This window comes from Lacerta agilis, chromosome 6 (genome assembly GCF_009819535.1).
Source record: "Lacerta agilis isolate rLacAgi1 chromosome 6, rLacAgi1.pri, whole genome shotgun sequence".
NCBI lineage: Eukaryota > Metazoa > Chordata > Lepidosauria > Squamata > Lacertidae > Lacerta > Lacerta agilis.
In genome coordinates, this window is record NC_046317.1 from 3,948,345 (window position 1) to 3,975,497 (window position 27,153).

The 27,153-nt window shown below is 41.1% G+C and overlaps 1 protein-coding gene and 1 non-coding gene across 4 annotated transcripts in view; both read right to left on the minus strand.

Annotated features, from left to right (window-relative positions):
- Positions 1–1,644: 1,644 nt before the first annotated feature.
- COP1 (COP1 E3 ubiquitin ligase) overlaps positions 1,645–27,153 on the minus strand; it is a 101,745-nt gene continuing 76,236 nt past the window's right edge. For all 3 annotated transcript variants that reach the window (XM_033151260.1, XM_033151262.1, XM_033151263.1), the window contains 4 exons: positions 26,124–26,248; positions 25,135–25,295; positions 5,320–5,364; positions 1,645–2,757 (listed from right to left, as the gene is read on the minus strand). In XM_033151260.1, coding sequence (XP_033007151.1) covers positions 2,740–2,757; positions 5,320–5,364; positions 25,135–25,295; positions 26,124–26,248 — 349 coding nt within the window. In that variant the 3' untranslated portion in view covers positions 1,645–2,739. The remainder of the gene's footprint in view (positions 2,758–5,319; positions 5,365–25,134; positions 25,296–26,123; positions 26,249–27,153) is intronic.
- On the minus strand, positions 11,701–11,837 carry LOC117049288. Its single transcript, XR_004426926.1, has one exon.

Consider the following 27,153-nt stretch of genomic DNA (forward strand, 5'->3'; position numbering starts at 1 on the left):
TTATCATTACTGCATCACGCACAGTGGAATAGTTGTTAGTGTACTGGACTAGGACGAATCATGTTCAAATCCCCACTCAGGCATGAAGCTGGAGAACCATGGGCCAATCACAGACTCTCAGCCTAACTTGTCTTACACAGTTGTTTTGAGGGCGAAATGGGGGCGATAACCCTGTACACCACCCCTTGGGCTCCTTGGAGGAAGGGGAGTATATAAATGTAACGAAATAAATAAATGATAGCACGCTTTCAGTTGGAAAGAATACCATAGTGTTCTCTGTCCTTGGTTAATCTTTCACTTCTTCCAACTCTTTGGAGTGGCAGCCAGAGATTCTCCCATGTTGCTATGTCTAGAGAGATTGAAAAAGCAGTCCCCCCAAGTGACCGATGGCAACAACAGAAGGGAGTAGCGTCATGGGTAGGCTATCACATTTTGCAAGGCTGCAATAGTTCAGTCAAGATGGCCATGGCAGTACCATCAACACAGCACCCTAGTTTCCACTCCTGGATTTTTTTTTAAATCAGAATTATAAAAACTGATGCTTTCATTAAAAAAAAAAAAGTTCACATGGTTGAAGAGAGAAAAAACTGAATCAGCTATTTGTAAGCAATGATGATGATAATAATAATAATAAATATACCCCGCCCACTCTGGGTGGCTTCCAACAGAATATTAAAATGCAATAATCTATTAAACATTAAAAGCCTCCCTAAACAGGGCTGCCTTCAGATGTCTTCTAAAGGTCTGGTAGTTGTTTATTTCTTTGACATCTGGTGGGAGGGCGTTCCACAGGGCGGGTGCCACTACCGAGAAGGCCCTCTACCTGGTTCCCTGTAACCACAATTTGAGCATGTGGTTTACATGGAAGTAATGCTTTCATGTATGTGACAAATACCAAAGAAATGCTGGAAGACACGTTGAACTTAACATCATGTGAAGTTATTTGTTCCAAACGGAAATCCCCCTCTACCCCCAGAAAGCCAGGTCAATATCGTGACGTGAAGGTGGCCTTCTCCTCCTCTGAGTAAGGGTGGGTAGATGGAGTGGAAAATCACATGTAGAAAACTCTGCCGTGACCATGAGAAAAAGCCCGTTTGTTTCTAAATGAAAGTTGGGGTTCTCTGGATTCCTGGCCAGGAAATGAGATTTCAGTACAGCATGCTGTCCACATGCTGCCATGCCCTTTTCACCAGAACTGCAATCCAGCTAAAGAAACTGGAAATAAAATTGGCAATCAGATTAAATCATGTGTTTTGGTCAATTTGTCCACCAATTAAAGTTCCATTTCTTAAGCAAGAAGCATATTTTTCTTTTTTTTCCAGGGAATACACACATGGCTTTGTGTGATTTATTCCATGCAACGCGAGAGAAAAGGTGAATGCCTCTTTTCATGTTTGCCATCTGCAGTTTTTTTTATATATATAAATGCTTACATGAAAAAGATTGTTTGGAAAAATCTGCTACCCAATTAACTGGAAACCCTTTAAAAGTTTCTTCTGATTAAGCCGACTAATTAATTAATTCAACTATAAAACAATGTAGCCCTATTTTTTAGGGGTGTGAAGTCTTCCGAAATGCCAACCCCACCACCCTCCCCAAACAAACAAGCCTTCATTTTTTTTGGCTGACAAATTAACAATATGGAACATTTGAAATCACAGTTTATTTCCCCATTCTCTTCACTTGTACAATTAAGTGTATGCATGGTTATTAAAAAATAAGGCTACCATAGCCTGTCCCCAAAATATATTACAACATTCAGAATGCTTGGCTTCTACAAGTGACACAAATGGGGGACGGGGTGTTTAGTGGCAGGGAGGGGTTGAACAAACTGGACCGTATGTGGACAGGCTTTGTGGCCTTTCATCTCCAGTTAAAGAATTTCAATATAATTCAGATCAGAAGGGACAGAAAATCATCACCGACAGTTTGGTGGCCTGTCAAGGAGATAATGGTGTCAAATCTGCTCCCAAACAACACATGTCCACACCACTGATGGCACCCTGATTTAGCTGGCAGTCCAGAGAAGTGGCCCTGCAGAAAGTGGGCTTGGAGACTGAGCTGCTTGAGTGGCCTTAGAAGTGGTCCCCTCACATCAGGATAGAGGAATTAATGTTTTGTTAAACAGACTGCTCTGGTAGGCTTCAGCGTTTGGAAAAGCAAACTTGCCCCAACTCATAAATCATTTCAAAAACAAAAGCAACTAAACCAATTTATACTTGATGGCCTCAAATTAGAAAGACACATGTCAGGATAACAGACGTTTCCCCGCTTCGTGGGAATGGGGAGTGGGGGAAGAAAAGAAAAAAGGACAGACGTGGCGATCCAGAAGGTGGCTCCAAAGCACAGCCCTTGAAAAAATCCTGGCACAAGGGCAAACCTGTCACCATTGTCTATCATCAGAGGGCCATCTGCTTCTATGTGTGGCTCAATGAACTTTTGACTATTCATTTTTCAGCATCCATTTTTATTTAAAAGAATCCGCCTCTCTCTCTCTCCCATCATAAAAATTAGACAAGCAATAGAACCAGCAGCAGCAAAGTCTGTGGAGTTAATGTTGGTGGTACTGAATTCCCAGGTGCTTCCCAGATTCCCACAGTGTCCTAAGAGTGTCCCATACATGAAAACAAACCCCCCAAAATGTGATCACTCTGAGACGGAAGAGCCGTTTTTGTGCCCCAGTGAGAATCCCCGATGAAAGCAGGATCAAGTATTCAAAGCCTTGAGAGAGGACATCTTTCATACTAGCTCCAGTACCTGGTTAAAAGAAAAGTAGGAAACAATTAATAAGGGAAAAGCAGACACCATTTTATTGCCTTATTCACAAACAACCTTCTAGCTTAGGGCTAAATTTGAGGTGGTGCAGGCAACCATATTTGTTGCTTACATGGCTGCATGCATTAAGTGGGAGGCAGGTAGAAAATCAATTTTTATTAACAAGACACAGATAAAATGGATGAACAGAGGTAGACCCCGATACCACATGATTGTGCACACACACACTATTTCTGGCGCACCTCCGGGTTGGAGGAGCACTGGAAACAGCTTGTGCGCATGCGCACAGGCCTCCTCCGACCCAGATGTGCACCGGAAATAGCGTTTGCGCACAAGCTAAGTGGGTCCCCGTGCCGCACCGTGCCGGTAAGAGCGGGTGGTGGTGTGGTGGCCTCCGAATGCCAAATAAACGAGTCCCTCAGGCCTTATCCGGCCCCCGGGCCATAGGTTGGTGACCCCTGGTCTACTCCCTTTCATTCTCATGTCATTTAGTACTGCAATACATGAAGGTATTGCTTAAGGAACCTTTGGCACAAGGCAGAAAGTGTTTCTATGTACAAAATGCACATAGGGTAGAATGTTACAATCTCAGTCTTTCAAAGGTTCCCTTTAAAGAATGTTAGAAATGACAGGTGGTAAGCTCACAACCAGCTCTCCCACCAAAATCTGTACTGACTTCAGGCTTAATATAATTACTGCAAACCAGCAAGTTGAAGCTGGATGACCATCTCCCAGTACAGATTTGCACAGCAAATATGTGACAGCCTTGTGGACTATAAAGGGAGAAACTCGAAGAATCATTTAAATGGTGCTTAATAAGAATAAAAAAGGGAGCACTTAGGGCAACCCCATTCAAGGTTGTTTTCAAGCTCTGAGCTTCTTTTCCATAGCTACTTTAGGGATTTGTAGCTGGCCAGAAGAAAGACAGATTATCAGCAGGGAAATAACCTAGCTTTTAGCTCAATTTCCTTTTAGTCTTATAATTTACCCAGCTAACCAGCTCAATTATTCAAATTGTATCTAGATGCACTGTAACAGAGATGGAGTCAGCTTCTGAATTTTTGTTTCCAATTTAAATGAAAGAGGAAAGACAAGAGATCGAACAAGTCCAGAAAGGGCACAAGAGTGCTCACCAAGGCAATGGGATGCCAAGGTTCAAAGTGCTGCTGCTGAGTGGGGTCGTCATTTTCTCAGATGGTCTGGGAGTATCTAGCACATTTCCAGAACTCTAAGCTCCAGAGTTCTTAGCTGTGTTGGTGCAGCATTCTTCATGTGCAATTTGCACAGAGACCATCAAAAAAAGTCTCACATGAAATGGAACAGTCTTCTCATGTTTCACTGGCTTTCTGAGAGGCCCTAAATGGCCTTCTGGACACTGTTACACTCCACACCTTTTTCTTATTTAGGCATATTTGATCTCCAATCTCACTCTATTCCCACACCCCTAGCCTACAGCAGATGTAAATAAATCATTTCACATTATAAACACTTGGAGTAAGGAAGAACTGCAGGAATGGGGTTTTCCAATTTTCAGTTACCTTGTGGCTACCAATGTTCTTTAAAATTGAGTACAGCAAAACAAAACAAAACAACACCACCACAAACTGGCTAGTAAATATAAAACCAAATTTACTGGAATAATAGCTAGAATAGAGATAGGCTAGTAACCATTCAAACATACTAAGATGCCACGTGCAAATCAAGACCTGGAAATACTGTAAACACGGAATGGATAAAACTACAAATATATCTAAACAAATGACATGCCCAGTAAATGTTATACAGACTGGATTAATGAACCGTTCAACAAGTAGTGTGAGTCCAAACACGGAACGGCAACCCAGTGCCGCCACAACGGTGAGGGTAGCACATAAAAGGTAAAGGGGCCAATGACCATTAGGTCCAGTCGTGTCTGACTCTTGGGTTGCGGCGCTCATCTCGCATTACTGGCCAAGGGAGCCGGTGTACAGCTTCCGGGTCATGTGGCCAGCATGACAAAGCCGCTTCTGGTGAACCAGAGCAGCACACGGAAACGCCGTTTACCTTCCCACTGGAGCGGTATCTATTTATCTACTTGCACTTTGACGTGCTTTCGAACTGCTAGGTGGGCAGGAGCTGGGACCAAGCAACGGGAGCTCACCCCATCGCGGGGATTAGAACCACCGACCTTCTGATCAGCAAGCCCTAGGCTCTGTGGTTTAACCCACAGCGCCACCTGCATTCCGAGGGTAGCACATAGGAGAATATAAAAAATGTTCAAAGCCGCTTATCAAAGCTGAACTAGATGAAATGTTCTTCAATGGGTCTTGTGTTGGAAACACAAAGCTGTATATATGCATCTATCATGGGAAGGTGAATCAAAGCCACCACACTGATGAGAATAACACAGGTAGGCAAAAGAAGACCTGTTTTCCGAATATATTACAGGTTTCACTACACGCTTCATCAGTCCAAAAAGCCAATCATACAAAACAGTTTGCTCAGGATAAAGAAAATATTCACAGGCACAGCTTCTTTAAAATTGAGTAGCATAGACTAACTTACCTTAATTGTACCCTGACTGTTAGCAGCAATCAGCACATTGGACTCCTGCAAAACAAGAAAAGTCATCAGGGTTATGCTGCAGGCACTAGGACTTGTATACTTAAATCACTTTTGATTCTGCAATTCAAACTTTAAGGAGAAGTTGATTATCTGACTTAGCTTTTAAAAACACTGCACCTGAAAAAGTTAGGAAACCATTTAGAGAAAAGCACAATGTATTTCAAAGTAACATACAAATATGAAATCACAACCAGATCTGTTTGTGTGGGAGCTAAACAAGAAATACAAAGTTTACTTTGTTTTTTAGCCACCAGTACAAAAGTTCTCAGGTGCCTTGTCTAATCTCACCAATTGCCAAACTTAAAGAGATGCTTTCAAAATTTACTGCAACAGAACACAAAACAGCATAGAAAATGCATGCAAATAAAATGATGCTATGACTTCTAATATACCAACGATTCCTTTACTGTTCTGTCAGAAGCCAGTCACTTTATGCCTCAATGAAGCACTTGTAACTGTTTAGGTAGATTTCAGTTTATTCATCCAACTAGTAACGGACCACATTTACCCAGAGACATGGCCCTCCAGGTGATGTTTGTTGGACTGAGTCTGTCATCTGAACCTGAGTTCATCATTCATTCAAGAACAAATGTTGGATAGATTTCAAAGCTAAGGAGGACACAACCACAATTTCATCTTTCATTCAACTGAGAAACTTTTGGCTTCCACTTTTAGATTTCTCAAAAGTCTAGCTCATCTTCACCTTCCTATTATATTCTAGCCTAGGCATATCATGAATTTAATTTGTAGTTAGGCGCAAGATCTCTTGTCATATCAAACATTATAAATTTCCCTCTCCTCTTTCAACTTATGCCTGGCATGCTCTTTTTGAATGTATTTGTCACTTTCCCCCCTCTTCCTTTAGAAATGGCTCAAAACACGTCTGCTTTTCCTTCTAAAGCTTATCTTTTGTAAAACATCCCTGCCTAATCGCATTAAAGCGATTCTTGTACACCACAAACAACCAGATGAGTGGCTATGAACTGATGTTAGGAGCTTCAAGAAATAGTGAATTGACTGATCTATATTCCTTTAATCCAAGCTTCTAACAAAGCTATGTTGGACCAGTTTGAATACGTACATGTGTGTGTGTGTGTGTGTGTGTGTGTGTGTGTGTGTGTGTAATAACTCAAGGATGAATCTTTTGAGACATTCCTAACTTGGCCTATGAGCTAAAAATAAATCACAGCTTTGTAAATTTTCCATATTCTAGGATCAGTGCTGTCCATACGAGTAAGATGGATATCGCAACTTCTGCTTTTTGAATTAGATATTGATTTAGAGGATATTTTAATGTCCCATGTACAAACACATTAACTTAGAATGTGATGTGATGGTTTAATAATATTCAGTTTAAAAAATTTCTAGCATTTATATCCCTCCTGTAGATTGCCAATGTGCCTTATAAACTGTAAAATATTATAGAATAGTGAAGTTATGGGAAAATATTAAAAGAAGTAACCAATTAAAAAAGCAGTACCCTGAAAGCTCCACTGTGATAAAAGTTTCACTGCTTATCTAAAAACAAACAATGATAGGGTCAGACATACTTCTCTAACCTAGGGCTGCCATATTTTGAAGAGCAAAAATGAGTACACATTTGCCGACTTTTAGCTATGGATTGCTATGATGACTCTACCTATGAAAAAGAGGATGTGTCTTGGAAAAAGAAGACATCTACCCCCCTTTTTTACCAGGGTAAGGGAAGAAGAAGAAGAAGAAGAAGAAGAAGAAGAAGAAGAAGAAGAAGAAGAAGAAGAGGAGTTTGGATTTGATATCCTGCTTTTCACTACCCGAAGGAGTCTCAAAGCGGCTAACATTCTCCTTTCCCTTCAGAGAAGTGTGACTAGCCCAAGGTCACCCAGCAGCTGCATGTGGGGGAGTGGAGACGCGAACCCGGTTCCCCAGATTACGAGTCTACCGCTCCTAACCACTACACCACACTGGCTCTCAGGGAAGGGGCTATCCCTATACCCTGTGCAATGTGGTAACTTCATTTCAGTTCGTGTTTTTCTCCTCTACAGATTTTCTTTCTAGGCTGCAGAAACCACACCTCAGTCATGTAAATGATACTCTTGTAATGGTTATCCAGACTATTTGTGAATATTCTCCTTTCCTCTTCTCTCATAATAAACAATATTCTCTTGTATAACCCTCTCCTCTTCTCTGAAAACCCGGAATTTTTCTACCCTTAATTCACTAAACCTGCCCCCACCCAGCACAAGGCTTTACCAACAGCATTTCTTCCCGGAGTTTTATTTTTTACTCCTACAGATTATCCAACCAGTCAGATGGGTGGGGTACAAATTACTACTACTACTACTACTACTACTAATAATAATAATAATAATAACAATAATTTGTTTCACCTAATTGTTCTTTAAGAACACTCCCGATTCTATCACTTGGCCCTCTTGTCTCAATTTTCCCCTCAGGGAAATCTATAGCTGCTGTTTATCATCCTCTCGTTCCTTTCTGTTATTCCTTTAAGCTATGTGTGGGAACCTTTGGCCTTGCAGATGTTGCTGAACTACAATCCCCATCATCACTGGCCACTGGCCATACTTGCTGGGGTTGATGGGAGCTATAGTACTTCTCGGGGGCCAGCCAGCATACTGTCCTCTCTCAACTTATTTCTGAAATTCTCAAATGTATTGTTGCTTCTTAAAAACTCTAGTTCTCTTTTTGACCCCTTTTAGAGCCATACTAGAGTGTTGTGTAGTGGATTAGTGAATAAGACCCCCCACTTTAAAAATGTCCAAAAGGGGTCACTGATCAATTCTTGCCATGTAATTATCTTAATCTGAATTATCCTCACTCTGAAGATGCCCTCTGGGTTAAGTTTAAAAAGTTGGAGATGCTATTCATGAATTTCCTGAGTCATGTCTAGTTTGGTTCTCAGGTCTCGTGCATGCAGCAATGAATACAGAACAAAAGCAGGGTGCCCTTGACCCAAGAACACTTTTCAGCATGTCTGAAAGCATCACATTTCAAAAGCATGAACTGACTCATATTTGAGATTATATCACTGTTTTCATTAGCTATCAAGTTCTTTATTTTTTCTTACCTGCTGACGTCATTTTTAGAATCTCAACGAGACCTATGGAACCGATCCTGAGTTTTCCAAATGAAACATTGTCAGGAAACCCCCCTCCCCGCGGCAGGTAGCATCCCGGGATCGTTTGCAGTACAGGGAACCACCCCCTTTGTTCACCAGTTCGTCATCCCCCTCCTCTGGAGGAAGCGAACGTTCCACCAGTGGGGAGGGGGAGTTGGAGGCAGGAAGTCGGCGCAGGGGCTGTGAAAGGATTGCAGAGCCTGAGCACCAAGGGGGAAGCGGGGAACAGGGACAGGTTCCCGCGCCCCGAGTTCGCAGACAGGAAAGACATGGAAGGGGGAGGCGGGGGTTCAGAATCCCGCGCTTCTTTTGCTGGACCAAGAACCGGAAGGGTTCATTCCCGGACTCTGCGGAGGGATGAGACGGACGTTTGAACTTTTGCTCCACTGTAAATATCTGCACAATAAAGAACTTAGTTTTTAGAAGTTCTGCGTTCGGCTGATTTCTCATGAGCAACCACTGAACGTCCTTACAAGCATTCAATTTGTTACCAAGCCCTGTTGGCCCAGCAGAAACTCTTAGTTGTTCCCACGTCTCTTTTTATTCCCCTGAATATTCCATCTACCCATGTGTTAAAATGCAACCTTTCATTCTAGCTGCCAAGCCTTATTGATTTTTTTTAAAGAAAGAAAAACCAGCTACTGTTTTGCGCAAGTTATAAAATAGTACTGAAAGCATTCAAATTGTCTCTATAAATAGGCAGCATTTCAACATTCATACTCATGCCCCTGAGTAAATGGCTGCCATTTTCCCCAGTGGGAATGCAGTCACAGACTGCTCTCAGGAAAAGAGCAAAGCATTAGCAAAACAGGAGCCTTATCTATAATGCCTATCAACACCGGAACCTGCTGACAGGCAAAAAAATTGTTCAGAACACAGAACCAAATGGTAGAAACACCATATATTCATGCAGAACAACTGTTTTAACCTTTTAAAAATCTGCTTAAAAGCATTCACTCACTCATTGTACAAATGGACCACTCTCTCAATAAAAATTAAAAAAGGATTTTTATTATGTACAACAAGGACTAAAATCCCTAATGGAGTTGGCAGTAATATCACATAGCCTATCACTAAAGGAGAAACCATTATGTTCCACAGAAGTGATGTTACCATGCTGTGGGGAGTGATTAAAGGGCTTTCTTTGTTGCAATGCATGCTGTTTGAGCATTAGTGAATAATTGAAGGTATCAACCTAGAGTACAATAATTCTCTTTTGGATGAGTTGCATAAGGGAGATGAAATAAAGACACTTCTTCTTTAAGGAGATAGAATGGTTGAGATAGTTATCAAGCGAAAATTCTAAGTCTGATGGCCATAGGATTTCAAGAACAGTCTTTTCAATTCAAGGTAATGGAGAGTTAGGGCAATTCTATTTATGAAAATGCACAATTAAAATAATTGTGGGAAATGCCTAGTGTTTCAGTTAGTGAATCAGATGAAGGGATAATCTCCATATATATCCTCTGAAAAACTCTTGCGAGCCCCACCACTGATATATTTCACCTTGGGGTAAATCAGATGGTCTGCTGATCTGTGGCACCCAAATATTCCTGAACTACCTGATGGAGGCCCCTCTACATGGCTGAAATTCACAACGTGGGTTTTGGATTCTCTCATGAAACACACTGTAATAATTTGAAGCATTGTTTTTTTCTGATTGGATAGTTAATTAGACATGCACATATAAATGATTTATTGACATGATGAGACTGAAATTTAATAATGTGAAGTATTAACGCCAAGGTTAACTCAATTGAGAACCTGCACCATCATCCTCATTATTGGATGGAACGTGAATTGGAACGAAGGCAATCAAGCTAAAGAGGAATTAGAGGAGACAGTAAAGGGCATGCATTGACACCATCTGCCTATTCTTCCCACACACTTGGTGACACTAACCCAAATGGTACCAGGGCAGACTGGAACTTAGTTAAAATAAACATCAATTCCCAATGGTGGCAGCTAACATGCCATAAAATGCACAGACAAGGAGACAAGTCTTCGACTGGTACCATAACACTGAAAGCATCGGTGTCAGATATGCTTCCAGTGGGAGGCCCTCAACAAAGAAGAATGTAGATTTGCAAATTGGGGGGGGGGGGGGTTGGCTAAGCAACTGGAGTTTGAAAGAAGCTGTGCATTTACTACCTTCTAACACCCATTAGATTTAGTATAATTAGCAGTAACTCTTTTCTGAAAGAACATTACCTCTTGATACATCCTTTGCTTTATCCACTTTGTTCTGTTAAATAAAACTTTCTTATTTGTTCAACTTCTGCCTGAGTCTCCAAGTATCTAAGATCCCTCACACAAAACCCAAAATATAACCTGTGCTGGTTATTATAGAGTGTTATATGTAGTTGGGATCTGCCGCAATTGGTATAGAGCGGGGGCATCCACTACCGTATGCCATGAGATTAAATATCCCCTCCCATTCATTAGGCAAGGATGTTTCACGATTAGAAGGGGAAATGACACTTTCCCAACTATCCAGCCAATAGATAGGAAACATTCTGGTTCTGGGCTACAACCAACCCCAAACCTGAGTCCTCTAATGTTGCATAGCTCCCTGCTTCGGGAATGCTCTTCCCAAGGGACATGGCTGGCACTCATTCTCTGTTTTAGGTGCCAGGCAAAAACATTTTACCCAGGCTGTCAGTCCTTGATTGGGAGGGTAATTGGCTATGTATATGGCCTCTTTTGTACACTTCCTTTTTAATTGGATGGATAAATACACACTTTGGATGGGTACTTTAAGTCTTTTGTTGCTGTTTTTTTACACTGGGTTTTAATCTTTCATGCCATTTAGATTTTCATTCTGTAAGTTGCTCAGAGTTACTTTGGTCTAGGTACTGATGACAGGCTATAATATTCTGTTGCAAGTTACATTTGTTATAATGTAATACAATGGAAACCTCGAGGATGCTCAGAGTTAGAAAATCTGGGGATTTAGTTTAAAGTTTTCTGACTATTCCAGACTATTAGCTGAAATACTATAAGAATTCTGTAGAAAGAAATAGGAAAGTCATGCCACTATGATGATGGCATTTAAAAAAAGCTAAAACCAGCTATACTTAGCCCTTCGCATGAGAAGAGCAACGTCTGCATGGTTCTATTCTGCTGTCCTCAATGCCAACACATCACTGCAGACCAGGCTATAACAATGCCTTTAGAAACAGGGATTGTGCAGAGATTTTAAATATACATAAAGGGGAACAATCTGAATCAGTTGGCTCTGCAAAACCAGGCAGAATCCTTCATTTTACTCAAGGAAGGCTGAAAGTGTAGACAAAAGACATTTTGTTTGCCCATGTTGGAGGTGTATTCAGCTTCCAATTTTACAAAGAGCCATTATTAAGAGACCCTTTATTACATCCCCCTTTGCATCCCAAGCTCCTGGCTGCATTACACCTTAAATTAAACACATGTTAATGCATATAAAGAAAGAAACGAAAGGAAAATTAATTAAAAGGCAGGTTTAATCCAGGTCAGAATTATTGTTAGCTCAAGCAGAAATTTTATTTTTAAAGAACACACAGAGTGCAGGTCATTTAAGGGCTTCTGCAATTAAGTTAATTTAGGGAAAGCTTGTTTAATGCAGCTTGGTTGTTCTTGAGTAACTTCTAACTGAACACTAGCTTGAAACTGCCCACCACACAGATTCCAAGTTGGATTCAAGAGAAATGTTATTCCTGGTTACAACAAAATGTTGTAGTGTAGGGTCTGCCTCTTCAGGATACTCCATTTCTCCTCTTTCGTGTTTTTCCATTTCCTACCATTAAGGGTCAGTCAGCATTCTGTGGTCACTGAGCATGCTCAGTCTGCACTGGGCTGTTTTGGGACCCTTCCACTTTAGAAACATTTCTTCTAAACTTATTTTGTACTTTTGCAAACCTTGAGGTTCTCCAAGTCTGCTGACATCTCCTTGTGTGTGGACACAAGGACCAGCACTTGGAGAATCGGGTTTGCTAATATAATTAGAAATACAGATTCCTACTGTTAGGAGGGAAAGCAGAATTCCATGCAAAGTTCTGTGACCTCATCTCAGGGGAGTCATGTAGCTTCAGTTACGAACCTACCGTATAATTTTGATTTATTGCTTGAACTACACTCAGCATCAACAGAACTGGTAACAGCTTATTACTATTTCTTAACAATGCCATGGGTAATGGATTAAATAATAGAATACCAAAGCCACAATAGTACAGGAGGAGGGGGACTTCGGGGATACTATACAACGGCAGGGAGGGATTTGGGGATTGTTACAAGAGTTCTGTAAGAACTAAGAACTCTCTGTCACACCGCTAATGGCTTCAAAGCTAGCAGTGAGGATCAGAAACATGACCTGACATTGCTTCTAAGAGAAGTTTTGGAACCTATGTTGAAAAAAAACCTGTGTGTTTTGAACATGGCTCACTTGATATTATAAGATACACGAATTAACCCCATGTATTTTAGAAGAGAGATGGTGCCCAATGCGCACATGCGCGCACGCACGCACACACAATATGATAAAGATGTTTATTTATATCCCGCCTTTCCCCCTGCCTGAGACCTTTCATCAATTAAACCATGATATCTGACTTTCATCTAACAGAATTTTTCCAAAGGCTATAGGCATTGTAATTTTCTTCCACTTACGTCCCTAATTCCTTTATCTTGCTAACTGTGCCTCAACAGGTTGCATTGCAGTGGCAATATTGTAAAACATAACGCTGATTCTTTCCCCAACCCCTCAATATCAACAGATAAACAGGAAAGCATGCCTACTCATGGGACAGCTCAGTAGGACACATGCCATATGGAGAAGCACATGGAAGCTTTTAGAGATGTCATTTCTCAACACTGCCAAGTAAAAATAGCTTGACAACATCAGACACTGAATGAGGTTGCCTCATGATTTTCAGTAATGAAAATAGGGAAAATAACTCTTTTCGGTGTTCTGGGATGAGTGCATCTTCACACCAAATTTGCAGGACAAGGCGAATGAAGCGTCCTATGGGAATTATAGAATCTTACCAGAAAGCATGTCCTCTCACAAATAGCCTTGGACAAGCAAGTCTAGATCTGATTTTTATTTTTTATTTTGTGGATTTCAGGACTGTGGGAACCACCCCTCTTTAATGGAATAATTAAGTGCTTCCAAGACCCATCCAGATAGACTTTATGCAACCAAGGTGGGCAGGCATACAGCAGGTTGGTCTCGCATCTCCCTACCCACAAGCTCCAAATCAGCGAAAGCTTTTCTACCTTCAGATCATCAGCATCCTGCCCTGTACACACCACCAGGATGGAAGGGTGTGTGTATCTGACTAATGGAATGGGCCAATTATAATCTATGGCATACACAACAGACCTTTAAAGCATATACCCATCTGCAAAGAATCATGGGGACTGTAACTATAGCTTATCGAGGGCACTAGGAACTCTAGGTCTGTGTGGGGTAAATTACAGTTCCCAGAGTTCTTTGGTGGGTGGGTGTATGCTTTGAATTTGCTTTAATGGTTATCACAGGGAGGCCATCAAATCTTAAGCCATACCTGACACGGAAGACTTGACCTCGATGCTAAGGTCTCCCAAAACAATGGTGTCGTCAATGCCACCTCTGAGACTTCCTTGTAGACCATAAGCTGGAGAGCCTCATAACTTGAGTAATTGCTCTAACCTTTTCTGAAAATCAAATTCTCTTTGCATTTTTCAAGTATTTATTTGACCCCATAAAAATTCTGGTTATACTGCATGCTTCATTGTTCCTAGTGCATTCCACTTGTCATAATTCAAGCTCTTCCTCTTTCCTTTTAGTAGTTTCCCCAATATACCATGGAATTCTACACCATTATGACCTTTTCATCCAATATCCATGGCATTTTAGATTCTCTTCTTACAACTGGGCCCATCTGCAGGAGCGTGATTGGTCATCCCAAGTGAGTGAGGCTCATCTGACAGCAACAAGAAACTGAGGCATCAGTATCATCAGTCCAAAGATTCAGCAGGAGTCTTCTGCTTTGACCTTTAAATGACTGTGGACATTCCTCTGTGCCACAAAGCTTAAGAGGGCAATTAAGAAAATGTCTTTCTCTGTTTTATTTTATGCTGGTTCTATATATGCATTAATTAATTATTTAGTAAATCACTTTGAGGCTTTTTGGGGGGGAAGCAACAAATATGTTTAATAACAATTATAGTATTTCTGTTTTCACAGAATCATAGAATTGTAGAGTTGGAGGGATCATGAGGATCATCTAGTCCAACCCTCTGCAGTGCAGGAATCTTTCACCCAATGCGTGGCTTGAACTGACAACACTGAGATTAAGAGTCTCATGCTTTACTGACTGAGCTATTATTCCTGTTTGTTCCATCATTCTTGTTTCTTGATTTTAAAAATTTACATGGTTTTATTTTATAATTATATTGTTATAAACAATATTTATGAATATTTCTCATAAATAAACTTTGAATCCTCTCTGATTACAACGTCTGCAATAGAGCCGGGACAAGAGTACATGGTCTTAAGGGTCTGGGCTGAAAGTTTTCTACATTTCCCAGCTTTGGAGTGAAAGTTTTCTGTGTTTCCATTTTTGTGGATAACATTTAATAATACTGTTTATTTGAACTTAGTACCGACCTGCTGCTTTCAAAGAGAGATCCACAAAAGGAACCTCCTGCACAAGCCCAATCAATGGAAGAAGCAGAACTGCAATATTTAGTTACATTGCATATATGTACATACATACATACATACATCCCACACAAAACATACATACACATCCAATGGCATAGAACTGCACCACAGTGAAACTCATAGCACACACAGAAAGATATGTTTATTTTGATATTGTTGTATCAAATTGTATTTCTGGCATGGTTAGGTTTATTCATACCTTTTTAATATCATCCTGAAGGGCTTTTTTTCTTCATAAATAAGAAGAGCATAGAGACTCTATGTGAATTCATTTCAAGAGAGTTTATACATAAGACATGCCTGATCAATTGTGCCCTGTGACTAATAATTTCCCCTGCTTGACAAAAGCCAATTCAGGAACCCCGTGCTAATTAATACTAGTTAAGCTCTTCCACTTGCCTTGGATAAAAGGCATTTTACATCTTGCATGCTTTCTAAATTTTTCACTCTCTGCATCCCTTTCAGGTTTATTAATTAACAGGACAATATACTAATAAGATAAAGTAAGTGATTTCCATGGCGGCAGGAGAATGTATTTTACTATCTTGAAGGCGAGTGTGACGCTGGGGGCTGGTTGGCACTACAATTTGGGTCAAAACAGATCTGAGGCCCCTGAGACTGGCATGGATTATCAATCTGAATTGGAGAAAAACAATTTTAACACTAAAGTCCATCAACAGCAATTTGTGTTCAACTAGTGTTTTAATCCAGGTAATTACTATTATAATGATACAATTGCTGATAAGTGAAACACAATGCTCTTGAATCTAGTTTATAAATATATGTCTCAGAAAACGTGTGTGTGTGTGTGTGTGTGTGTGTGTGTGTGTGTGTGTGTAGTTACTGCTTTAGATGTAAGCACATATGGAGTGCGGCTTAGGACCCTCATACCTAAGGGACCGCCTCTCCTGGTATGTCCCGGGTAGGACGTTAAGGTCATCAATAGATAACTTTTTGGAGGTCCCGAGCCACAAGGATGCTAGGTTGGCTTCAACTAGGTCTAGGGCCTTCTCAGTACTGGCCCTGACTTGGTGGAACAGTCTATCACAAGAGACCAGGGCCCTGCGGGATTTGGCATCTTTCCGCAGGGCCTGCAAGACGGAGCTGTTCCACCTGGCCTTTGGGTTGGTTTCGGTTTAACCCTGATGTTTCATTCTTTTGGTGTGATTGGTGGGCTACTTAAAAATGAGGCTGCAGTATAAATTAATTTTTAAATTGTATTTTAATCTGTATTTTAATGAATTGTTTTATGTTTTTGTTGTGATTTTATTGGTGTTAGCCGCCCTGAGCCCGGTTTGGTGGGGAAGAGCGGGGTATAAATAAAATTATTATTACTATTATTATTATTATTATTTGCATACCGACATTTGCATATTATTTTCTGAATTGGATGCGAGAAGAAAATCACCTCTCCAGAAAACTCACATTTTAAATTGCTATAAAAACTGAGTACTACTTCTGCTTCATTGACTATGCAAAAGCATTTGACTGTGTCGACCACAGCAAACTATGGCAAGTTCTTAAAGAAATGGGAGTGCCGGATCACCTCATTTGTCTCCTGAGAAATCTCTATGTAGGACAAGAAGCTACAGTTAGAACTGGATATGGAACAACTGATTGGTTCAAAATTGGGAAAGGAGTACGACAAGGCTGTATATTGTCTCCCTGCTTATTTAACTTATATGCAGAATTCATCATGCGAAAGGCTGGACTGGATGAATCCCCGGAAAAAATATCAACAACCTCAGATATGCTGATGATACTACCTTGATGGCAGAAAGTGAGGAAGAATTAAAGAACCTTTTAATGAGGGTGAAAGAAGAGAGCGCAAAATATGGTCTGAAGCTCAACATCAAAAAAACTAAGATCATGGCCACTGGTCCCATCACCTCCTGGCAAATAGAAGGGGAAGAAATGGAGGCAGTGAGAGATTTCACTTTCTTGGGTTCCATGATCACTGCAGATGGTGACAGCAGTCACGAAATTAGAAGACGCCTGCTTCTTGGGAGAAAAGCAATGACAAACCTAGACAGCATCTTAAAAAGCAAAGACATCACCTTGCCGACAAAGGTCCGTATAGTTAAAGCTATGGTTTTCCCAGTAGTAATGTACGGAAGTGAGAGCTGGACCATAAAGAAGGCTGATCGCTGTAGAATTGATGCTTTTGAATTATGGTGCTGGAGGAGACTCTTGAGAGTCCCATGGACTGCAAGAAGATCAAACCTATCCATTCTCAAAGAAATCAGCCCTGAGTACTCACTAGAAGGACAGATCCTGAAGTTGAGGCTCCAGTACTTTGGCCACCTCATGAGAAGAGAAGACTCCCTAGAAAAGACCCTGATGTTGGGAAAGATGGAGGGCACAAGGAGAAGGGGACGACAGAGGATGAGATGGTTGGACAGTGTTCTCTAAGCTACTAACATGAGTTTGGCCAAACTGCGAGAGGCAGTGAAGGATAGGCGTGCCTGGCGTGCTCTGGTCCATGGGGTCACGAAGAGTCGGACACGACTGAACGACTGAACAACAAAAACTGAGTATACTTGCCCTAGATTATAATATATATTTGTAAATGTCAGAAAGATACTGTATACACTACATCCCACCAGAAAACAATATGTAGAAAGTCAGGTCACATGCCTTGTTTTCAGCGCTACTGATGTTAAAAAGGTGGGTAATTAACAATTGGCAGACTTGGAAGAGGCAAACCCTAGCGAGGGGAGACTACAATTAAGATCAATGCCAACATACATCAACCACAATTTGCTTTCAACTTTGGGTACTAAAAGTCAGGTATTTGAATGAATTTGCAAATTGTGGAGAGGTGGGTGAAAGGGTGGGAGAAATATGCTACAATCCAATCACAATCTCATATTCGTACTTAAGGAATAGGAGCTATGACATCTATGATGACCAAAATAACCATCTGGCATACTTAAAACATATTTTGTGACACAGGCAATAAATCTGAAAAGCTGGATCGACTGCACAAAAAGAAATAGCATGGTTTCATATATCACAAGTGGTGGCAGTTATGCCATTCTGAAAGAACTGCTGTTGGGCTTTGTCTTCCCCAACCCTGCAAAACAACAACAAAAAACCCAACTACTGCCTATCTATTTTACCATATGCAGTCTTGGTTGACTCTGCTTTTTAGCCTCCAGATATTTCAAGCCCATTCTCAAATTTAAGAAACAAATCTCATTCGCCTCTGCCCGACTATATCGAAGGTATAATAGTAAGAAAACAAATCATAACAGGAGTGAAAATCAGGACCCAAGCTTTTAGGAAAGCTGTTTTCTAGTAATTTTCAAAAAATGAATGGATGGAACATTAAGCAATATGGTACTGCACAGGGCAATAAAGGCACAATTGTTTTCTCTGATATAATTTTAAAAAACCCAAAAACAAATCATAAGCATTGTGGCTGTCCCTCTGCCAATCTCACAAAGTTAAAAGACAATTAAGATGTGGTTGGTTTTGTAATTAAGACTACGCAGAAGCGTGCTGAAGAGTTATTCTGCAAACTTGACTTCTGAACTCTAGAGAAACATATACCTGCTAATTGCAATAATACCACACAGACTGAGGAATGGTGGCATGGGACGTTTTCCTAGATCTTCTTTATGTTAGTGAGAAACAATTTCCTGGACAAGAATCTCTAGAGAGCCCTACCTGTGGTAAGAAGGTAGCAAATGGGAATTGTGATGAGCCTGCTAAAAAAGGATTCAAAGGAATTCTAAATCCTGCACTCTGCATAATCACATTATCCAAAGGGCCTTGCAGAAGGACTGAAGTGTCAAAACACTGAAATTTGAGTCGGCAACTGTGCCACTAATAACAACACCATGGCAGGCTCATGTTGATTTCAAGAGTGGGACTCCTGAGGTGGTAATAATGAGTAAAGAGTTGCTACAGTCAGCTGGGCACCTTTTCCAATTATTCACATAAGAAACAGCATCCACTGTGGGGATCTAGAAGGTGATAGGAACCGTACTCTTAATAAGTATTATATGCAAATACACACTGGCACAATTTGCAATTCTTTTAAGAAACTGTGACATTAAAATTACTTGGCACAAAACATCACTCTTTTTCAGTAGCATGCACTTGCTTGTAAATGTTACACGAACGGCTGAGCTTCTTTGTCTAACTCATAACAGGCTAAGCAAGTCTCTTCTGCTGTTTAGGGACAAAACTGAGCAGGAAAGGCAGTCCAAGTGCATACTGGCATGACTGCGATACAGAAAACTTTTCACTGAAAGCAGACTGCACAGAAGGAAAAAAATGCAGTGACCAGGTACCGCATGTCCCATCTAAAATCAAAGGAGCTTAAGAGCAGTTAACTTCAGCTGAATAATATAATATAAATGTAGCAAACACAATACTAACGGCCACAAACATTGGTGACATAATTCTGATTGTCTCAGACATTTTACGCAAATTGTACATCAGAGGTCAAGGGAATAAACAACTACCTGACATTCAGAAAATACCTGAAGGCAGCCCTGTTTAGGGAAGTTTTTAATCTGTGATATTTTAAATGCATTTTAATATTTGATGGAAGCCACCCAGAGTGGCTGGGAAGACCCAGCCAGATGGACAGGGTACAAATAAATTATTATTATTATTATTATTATTATTATTATTATTATTATTATTATTATTATTATTATTAGCATTTTTCTAATTAATAAAATTTTAAAGCTGAGATGACATTTCACATATTTAATAAAGTAAGGCGTTACCGTTAACTATCTACGGTCTAGTGCTACATGCCTTGAAGACATTCAAGTCATCCCCAATTGAAAGGATGAAGAGGTCAGAATAGTTACAAGCCTCTAGCCTTCTCTGGGATTTTGAGGCCAGTTTCATCAATGAGAGGGATGATTCTACCATTTCCCTGTGGCTAAATTCTTTCTAAAGCGATTATCCTGGGTAAGATGCGGATTCAGAGTGTGACTTAGAAGTCAACACATGGGAGGTGACTAAACCTATTTCCCCCAAATTTACAGTAATTGATCTTGGAACTATCCATACGATGTATTTTAGAATATCCTTTGCCATGCCACAAAGCAACACGCACTTATGATAAATAGCACAGTATGTCAATTAGGGATAGGTGGATCAGTCTCCACCTTTGTTGGTTCCATGCACCTTTTCACGTTAATCTGAAATCCCCCTCCCCCAAATTTACATATATACACACCTAAACACAGCTTCATCTCAAAATATGCATTTCCAGTGTTTTGACTGAGACGAGAACTGCACTGAACATTTGGGAAGTGTGAAAGTTGATGGATAACTAAGTTCATATCTGCACATTGGTCTGAGAAATGCGATCAGGTCAGTTCATATCAATCATCCCCAATGCCAACTTTCCAACAACAGTGAAAGCAACATAGGAAATTGAATTCTGGATCTATTTCGAGCAACAGGTGCTAGGTTTGGCAGCTCCAGGATACGCTAACGGCACACAACCACACAAATGGGGAATGGCACTTCAGCTCCAGTTTCCTGATTTACTTGGATATTCTCACAATGCCGCACAAAGACTACACAATTAATTGTTCTTGATGAAGGCAAACCGGCAATTCTGGCCCCATCAGCAGAAAGCTAGATTCACGAGCTCTTCACAATCCTCTTATATTGCTACTATTTCCTGGCTTCTCTCTGAAAAAGATTCTAGGTTTTTTCCATGGCTGATTTGCATTCCATTTTCTCCCAACATCCAGAAGCCTCTGGCTTTTCTACATGGCATTTCTACTTAGCAAGTCCTTTCCAAGCCAACCTACTTATATACCAAAATGAACACACACAAACAGGCATGAAAAGAAATGGCTTCATTATAACAATACTGGTAGATCGAGACCATGCTGCCTAATCTACATAATCAAACTGTGTATGAGTCCACAAGCAATAGCTTTTTTTGCTTTCCTCTAAGTAAGTGCTATTACTAGCTTCCAACACTGTAGCTGAGAAAGTGTCTAATACTGGGGTGGGAGAGCTGAGAAAAATGCCAATATATTTCAAATCTGGCAACCAATGTGCCACTTTGGTTTTAGATAGTATATGGGTAAAGGTAAAGGCACACCTGACCGTTATGTCCAGGTGCGGATGACTCTGGGGTTGCGCGCTCATCTCGTTCTATAGGCCGAGGAAGCTGGCATTTGTCCGCAGACAGCTTCTGGGTCATGTGGCCAGCATGACTAAGCCGCTTCTGGCGAACCAGAGCAGTGCACGGAAACACTATTTACCTTCCCGCCAGAGCAGTACCTATTTATCTACTTGCACTTTGACGTGCTTTCAAACTGCTAGGTTGGGACCGAACTACAGGAGCTCACCCCGTCGCAGGGATTCGAACCGCCGACCTTCTGATTGGAAAGCCCTAGGCTCTGTGGTTTAGACCACAGTGCCACCCGTGTCCCTTGGTCTAAAAAACCTGGGACAAAATTTTCATGGCCCTCTAGCAGCTTTGTTGTTGTTGTTCAGTCGTTCAGTCATATCCGACTCTTCGTGACCCCATGGACCAGGGCACGCCAGGCACCCCTATCCTCCACTGCCTCATGCAGTTTGGCCAAACTCATGCCAGTCGCTTCGAGAACACTGTCCAACTAGCAGCTGTGGTGGCTCTTTTACCAGAAGTAATGTATTTATTGTTAACTCTGGAAGTGTTACTTCATTCTGAACAAGCTAAGCCACCTAGAGCAAAATATAAATCAGTATTTTGCAGCTGTTATTCTTTGTGGCCACTAGGACTAGTTTCTTTGAAGGAAACAGGAGTAAAAAAATCTGTTTGATTACATGTTCCCAAATCTCCATCACCTGCCTCTAAAACTTGCATTTTTATTTGCTTTAAATACTTCAATACAGAAGGTCGGAGGTTCGAATCCCTGCGACGGGGTGAGCTCCCATTGCTCGGTCCCAGCTCCTGCCCACCTAGCAGTTCGAAAGCACGTCAAAGTGCAAGTAGATAAATAGGTACCACTCCGGTGGGAAGGTAAATGGCGTTTCCGTGCGCTGCTCTGGTTCGCCAGAAGCAGCTTAGTCATGCTGGCCACGTGACCCGGAAGCTGTACGCCGGCTCCCTCGGCCAATAAAGCAAGATGAGCGCCGCAACCCCAGAGTCGTCTGCAACTGGACCTAATGGTCAGGGGTCCCTTTACCTTTTACTTATTATTCTCCCTTTGACATCCCTTATCTGTACCTATTGGTCTTCACTGATGCAGAAGCATCCCTGCCTTCCTTTGCATTGTGCTTCCACCAACTTCCACTGGCAGCTATTAGGTGATCAACCTGCAAGGTTTACTTTTGCTTACTGGTTGCTCTCAACTCACCAATTCAATATAGGTGAGCTTCCAAATTAGATTTGAAGAGTTGTGAATGACCTCCCCTTATTTCCTGTTAAGTGCCAACTATTGTTTGTTGTGATATCTAAATCTTCAAACGGATCCTTTATCGAGTATCAGAAGCCAAATGTAAATAATGATTGTGATTCTGGTCTGTAAAGAAAGTCCTAAACACAATTTGCCAATTTGGACACTGCAATATTCAATGTTATTTATGTATGGAACACATTTATATAAACTTCCTTCACTGAAATTGGTACCAGGAGTTTACACAATTATCGTATTTTTCGCTCCATAAGACACACTTTTTTCCTCCTAAAAAGTAAGGGGAAATATCTGTGCGTCTTATGGAGCGAATGGTGGTCCCTGGAGCTGAATTGCCCAGGGGCCAAAAGAGGACCGTGCTTTTTATTTTACAAAGAGAAAAGGGGGTGTTGAAAGGACCCCACTCAGCAGCTGATCAGCAAGAGATTGGGAGAGAGATAAGAGTCCTGGCTCCCTTTCAGCCCCTCCCCCTTGCCCAGGCCTCTTTTGTTGAATGTGCTGCAGAGGGAGGTTGTTTGTTTCCCCAGCGACATGTGGCTGGCTGATTAGATTATCTGTCTGGAAACTGTAGAAAAGGCTCCCTTTCCTTAAGAAGCTGCAGAAATGTGAGTTTCCCCCTTTGCAAAAAAACTGCCAAACCTTTAGCTGATCCTAAAAAAACCAGGGTTTTTCCCTTTGCAAAAAAAGCTGCAAAACTTTTAGCTGATCCTCAAAAAAACCCAGGGCTTTTCCCTTTGCAAAAAAGCTGCAAAACTTTTAGTTGATCCTCAAAAAAACATGGCTTTTCCCTTTGCAAAAAAGCTGCAAAACTTTTAGCTGATCCTCAAAAAAACAGGGCTTTTAGAGGAGGAAAACCAGAAAAATATATTTTTTTTTCTTGTTTCCTCCTCTAAAAACGAGGTGCGCCCTATGGTCCAGTGCGCCTTATGGAGCGAAAAATACGGTAAAATAAAACAACAGAACAGCACAAAACCACAAGCTAGCAGTTAAAACAGAACTGATAAAAAGACTGAAAATGTTTAAAACTTAAAATCCCAAGAAAAGAAAATGGATTTCAACTGGTGCCTATAAAAAGGCAGTGTTGGTGACAGGTATAATTGTAAGGATTTTCCCACAGTCATGTCACCCTTCTCAGCTCTGACAAGGAAAGAACGGAGAGAAGGACCTTGGCTGATGATCAGAGAGTTACTATTAACCTGGAAGGTGAAAGAAAGCTACACTTTGGGGGGGGGGCTGCACAAGCCCATGGAGCATTCCAAGTCCTCCAAACAACGGTTGGGAGCATTGCCTGAACTGAGCCACTATTTGGAAACCTCTAATTGTGAGCAGGATTTTCTGCCAAATGATGTGAAATGCAGTTTTACGTCAGCATTTCAAGGAGAAGAAACATCATCCTTTGGCTCGGTGGCAATTAAAAGCATTATAAAAATAGGCATGCTATGGCCTAGTGCAGGGGTCAGCAAACTTTTTCAGCAGGGGGCCAGTCCACTGTCCCTCAGACCTTGTGGGGGGCCGGACTATATTTTGGAAAAATAATAATGAACGAATTCCAATGCCTCACAAATAACCCAGAGATGCATTTTAAATAAAAAGCACTCATTCTACTCATGTAAAAACATGCTGATTCCCGGACCGTCCATGGGCCGGATTGAGAAGGCGATTGGGCCGGATCCAACCCCCAGGTCTTAGTTTGCCTACCATGGCCTAGTGGCATGACACATGTTTCCAAATGTGTCACAAAGTGTTGCTAGTGTAACACGCAGAAGAGGAAGGTGGTTGCTATAATTGGAGGCCAAGACAGAGTAGAAATAACAGAACAGTCTTTCCTGAACCAAAGAAAGATGCTCAGGGTTTTTTTGTTTTCATACATAAGCTGAAATAAGGTATGCTGGTTGTCATAGGGAAAACTGAAAAAGAAAAAAAAGCCTAACAGTGAGCCAGGAAAATGGGAAGAAAGCAATGAAAAGCAAAACGAAACAATGAACACCATTGACCAAAACAATATTCTCAAAACTGGGCATGAGGCAAAGCTTGCACTCTCACCAAGCTCCAATTATCCACATGCTCCACAGAAGAGGATGTGTTTTGCATGGTGAAAGTCCCAAGGATTGCGCCCGGGTCCTTTAATTAAGAGAATACCAGACAGGAGGTCTGGAAAAGACCTCTGCCACTGGCAATCAAAGCAAACATCACCTAGCGATATGAACCAACATCTTACACAGTGTAAGGCAGCTTAATATTTGCTTATACAACCAACTTCCACAGGATACACATTGTGGATGACTAATACAGTCTCCATAAAAATGCAGTGAATTTTGCAGCACCAGTAGTTTAGCAGCCCTGGTGAATGTAGTAGCCTCCAGATGAGGCTACCACAGGACAGGGACACAGCTCATGTTGTTGCAGTAACCCAAATTTTTGTTGCTTCTTTACCCAAAAAGGGAATCTTTCGCCATCTTTGCCACATCTTTACCTTTTTAACCACTGGACCCAGATAAATGACCTGCTAAACCCACACTAAGATACAACAAGAAGGGAAAATGAGCAAAAAAAATGTTTACCCCGTCTGGCAGTGCCCTCCAACACACAGCACTGACAAATTCATTTGTATCATCTTCCTTACGGTCCTTGTCCAGGACGCTTTTGACAGTGTCAAATTTGAAGGTTAGCAGTGTCTTTGAGAGACCCTTGTAGTACAAGTAGAGGGAATTATTTTCACTTCCTGCAATCAAAAGCAAAAATAAAGAAAGAGGAGGCAGATTGGCAATGTGCAAGGATTCTTAAATATCTGTTTCAGATAGCTTTTGATGGGGTATGTAAGTGTGGGTTGGAGGGTAACTGTTACAGCTATAGCAGAGAACTCCAAGGTAGAAGTAAGATCACTGCATTGCGTAACATTACGCTTGCCAAACACATAAAATTCAGGTAGTGTAGAAAACAGTGCAAGGCAGTGGTTCTGAAGGCTAGTAAGAGTTTTTAACTGTACTGTAGAAACATAAGCACTATTTCCAAGATGTCCTATTATCACTCTACCATGCAGTGGCGGGACTTCATATAAAGACTTCTGTGCTCTGCTCCAGGCACCAAGAGTTCAAGAAGAATGGTAACAAATTGAAAAGGATTCAGAAGTAAGCTACAAAGGTGATAAAAGGTCTGGAAGGGACATCCTGTGAGGTAAGACTGAAGGATTTGGCTTATTATTCAGCTACAGGAAAGCGTGGCAAGGGGCAGCTATGCCGACAGCTTTAAAGAATCTCAGAAGAGGGGAGAGATAATCACTCACCATATTCCCCAGTGCTTTAAAAGTTTTCAGTTTTTATAATTGGGGTGTAAGTCACAATGTGCTGTGGCAAATCAGGTGCTTTAATTTCATTGTGCCACACAAGCATGTGCTGGACCCTCATACAACTTTGCAGGCAGTACATGTTGGCCCCATAGCTGTCAACCCTCCCTGCTGTTTCCCAATGCTATAATAAGGGAATTTCCTGCGAAAAAGGGAAAGGTCAGCAGCTATGGTTGGTCCCCTTTGCTGAACAGTTGTTTCACTTACCGCAGGCAATATAGTCTCCATTGGATGCCAAACCCACAAAATTTTTCTCATTGATGTGACCCTTAAAGGAACGCAGACAGTGTGGCTTTCCTACATTCCATAGCTTTAGCTGACTGTCTGTTGACCTGAAAAAAAGATGGATGAATCACTCATAAGTCATTAGTTTGCACTGTATGTCAAAGTGCTAGGAAGGCCCTCCTAAGAAGACATGGACATTTGTCAGGGCGGGCAAAACCACTGCACAAGTGGGTATCCGTGTGTGGCTTGAGCAGCCAAGAAAGCAGATTCCCAACATGATCTCTCAATAGAGTAAAACAAGGAAGACGCATTCCACAGAACTGGCCTAGCATATATCCACCAGGGTACACAAAGTGCTCTTTCTGCTAACCAGCCTAAATCAGATTTTTAAAATGTAAGTTGGATTTTGGTTTATTTTAAACTTCAGCTATATTAAATGTCACTTTAAAGCTAACATGTCTTAAAATGAAATCTGAGTTCAATGCAAGCATGTGAAGTCTATTTGTACACTGCTTTAAAACTGCAACTACACTACGGTAAAACCAAGGTTTTTAACTTTTTTTTCCTGTAAAAACTCAAAATGAGGAACATACCAAACTTTTGTGGTCAGTAATCATCAATAAAACATGTCATAACATACTGTGTACTATTGAGACAAATTATGAAAATGTTTGCTACTTCAGTGTTTTTCAACCTTTTTTGGGCAAAGGCACACTTGTTTTATGAAAAAAAATCACGAGGCACACCACCATTAGAAAATGTTAAAAAATTTAACTCTGTGCCTATATTGACTATATATAAAGTAATTTCCCACGGCACACCAGGCAACATCTCGCGGCACACTAGTGTGCCGCGGAACAGTGGTTGAAAAACACTGTGCTACTTCAATCAACTATGGACATATGCTCTTGCTTCTGGAAAGATAAGGGAAGAGGCAGACAAGTCAATGGGACCACCTAGTACAGCCTTTCTCAACCTTGGGTCCCCAGATGTTTTTGGCCTACAACTCCCA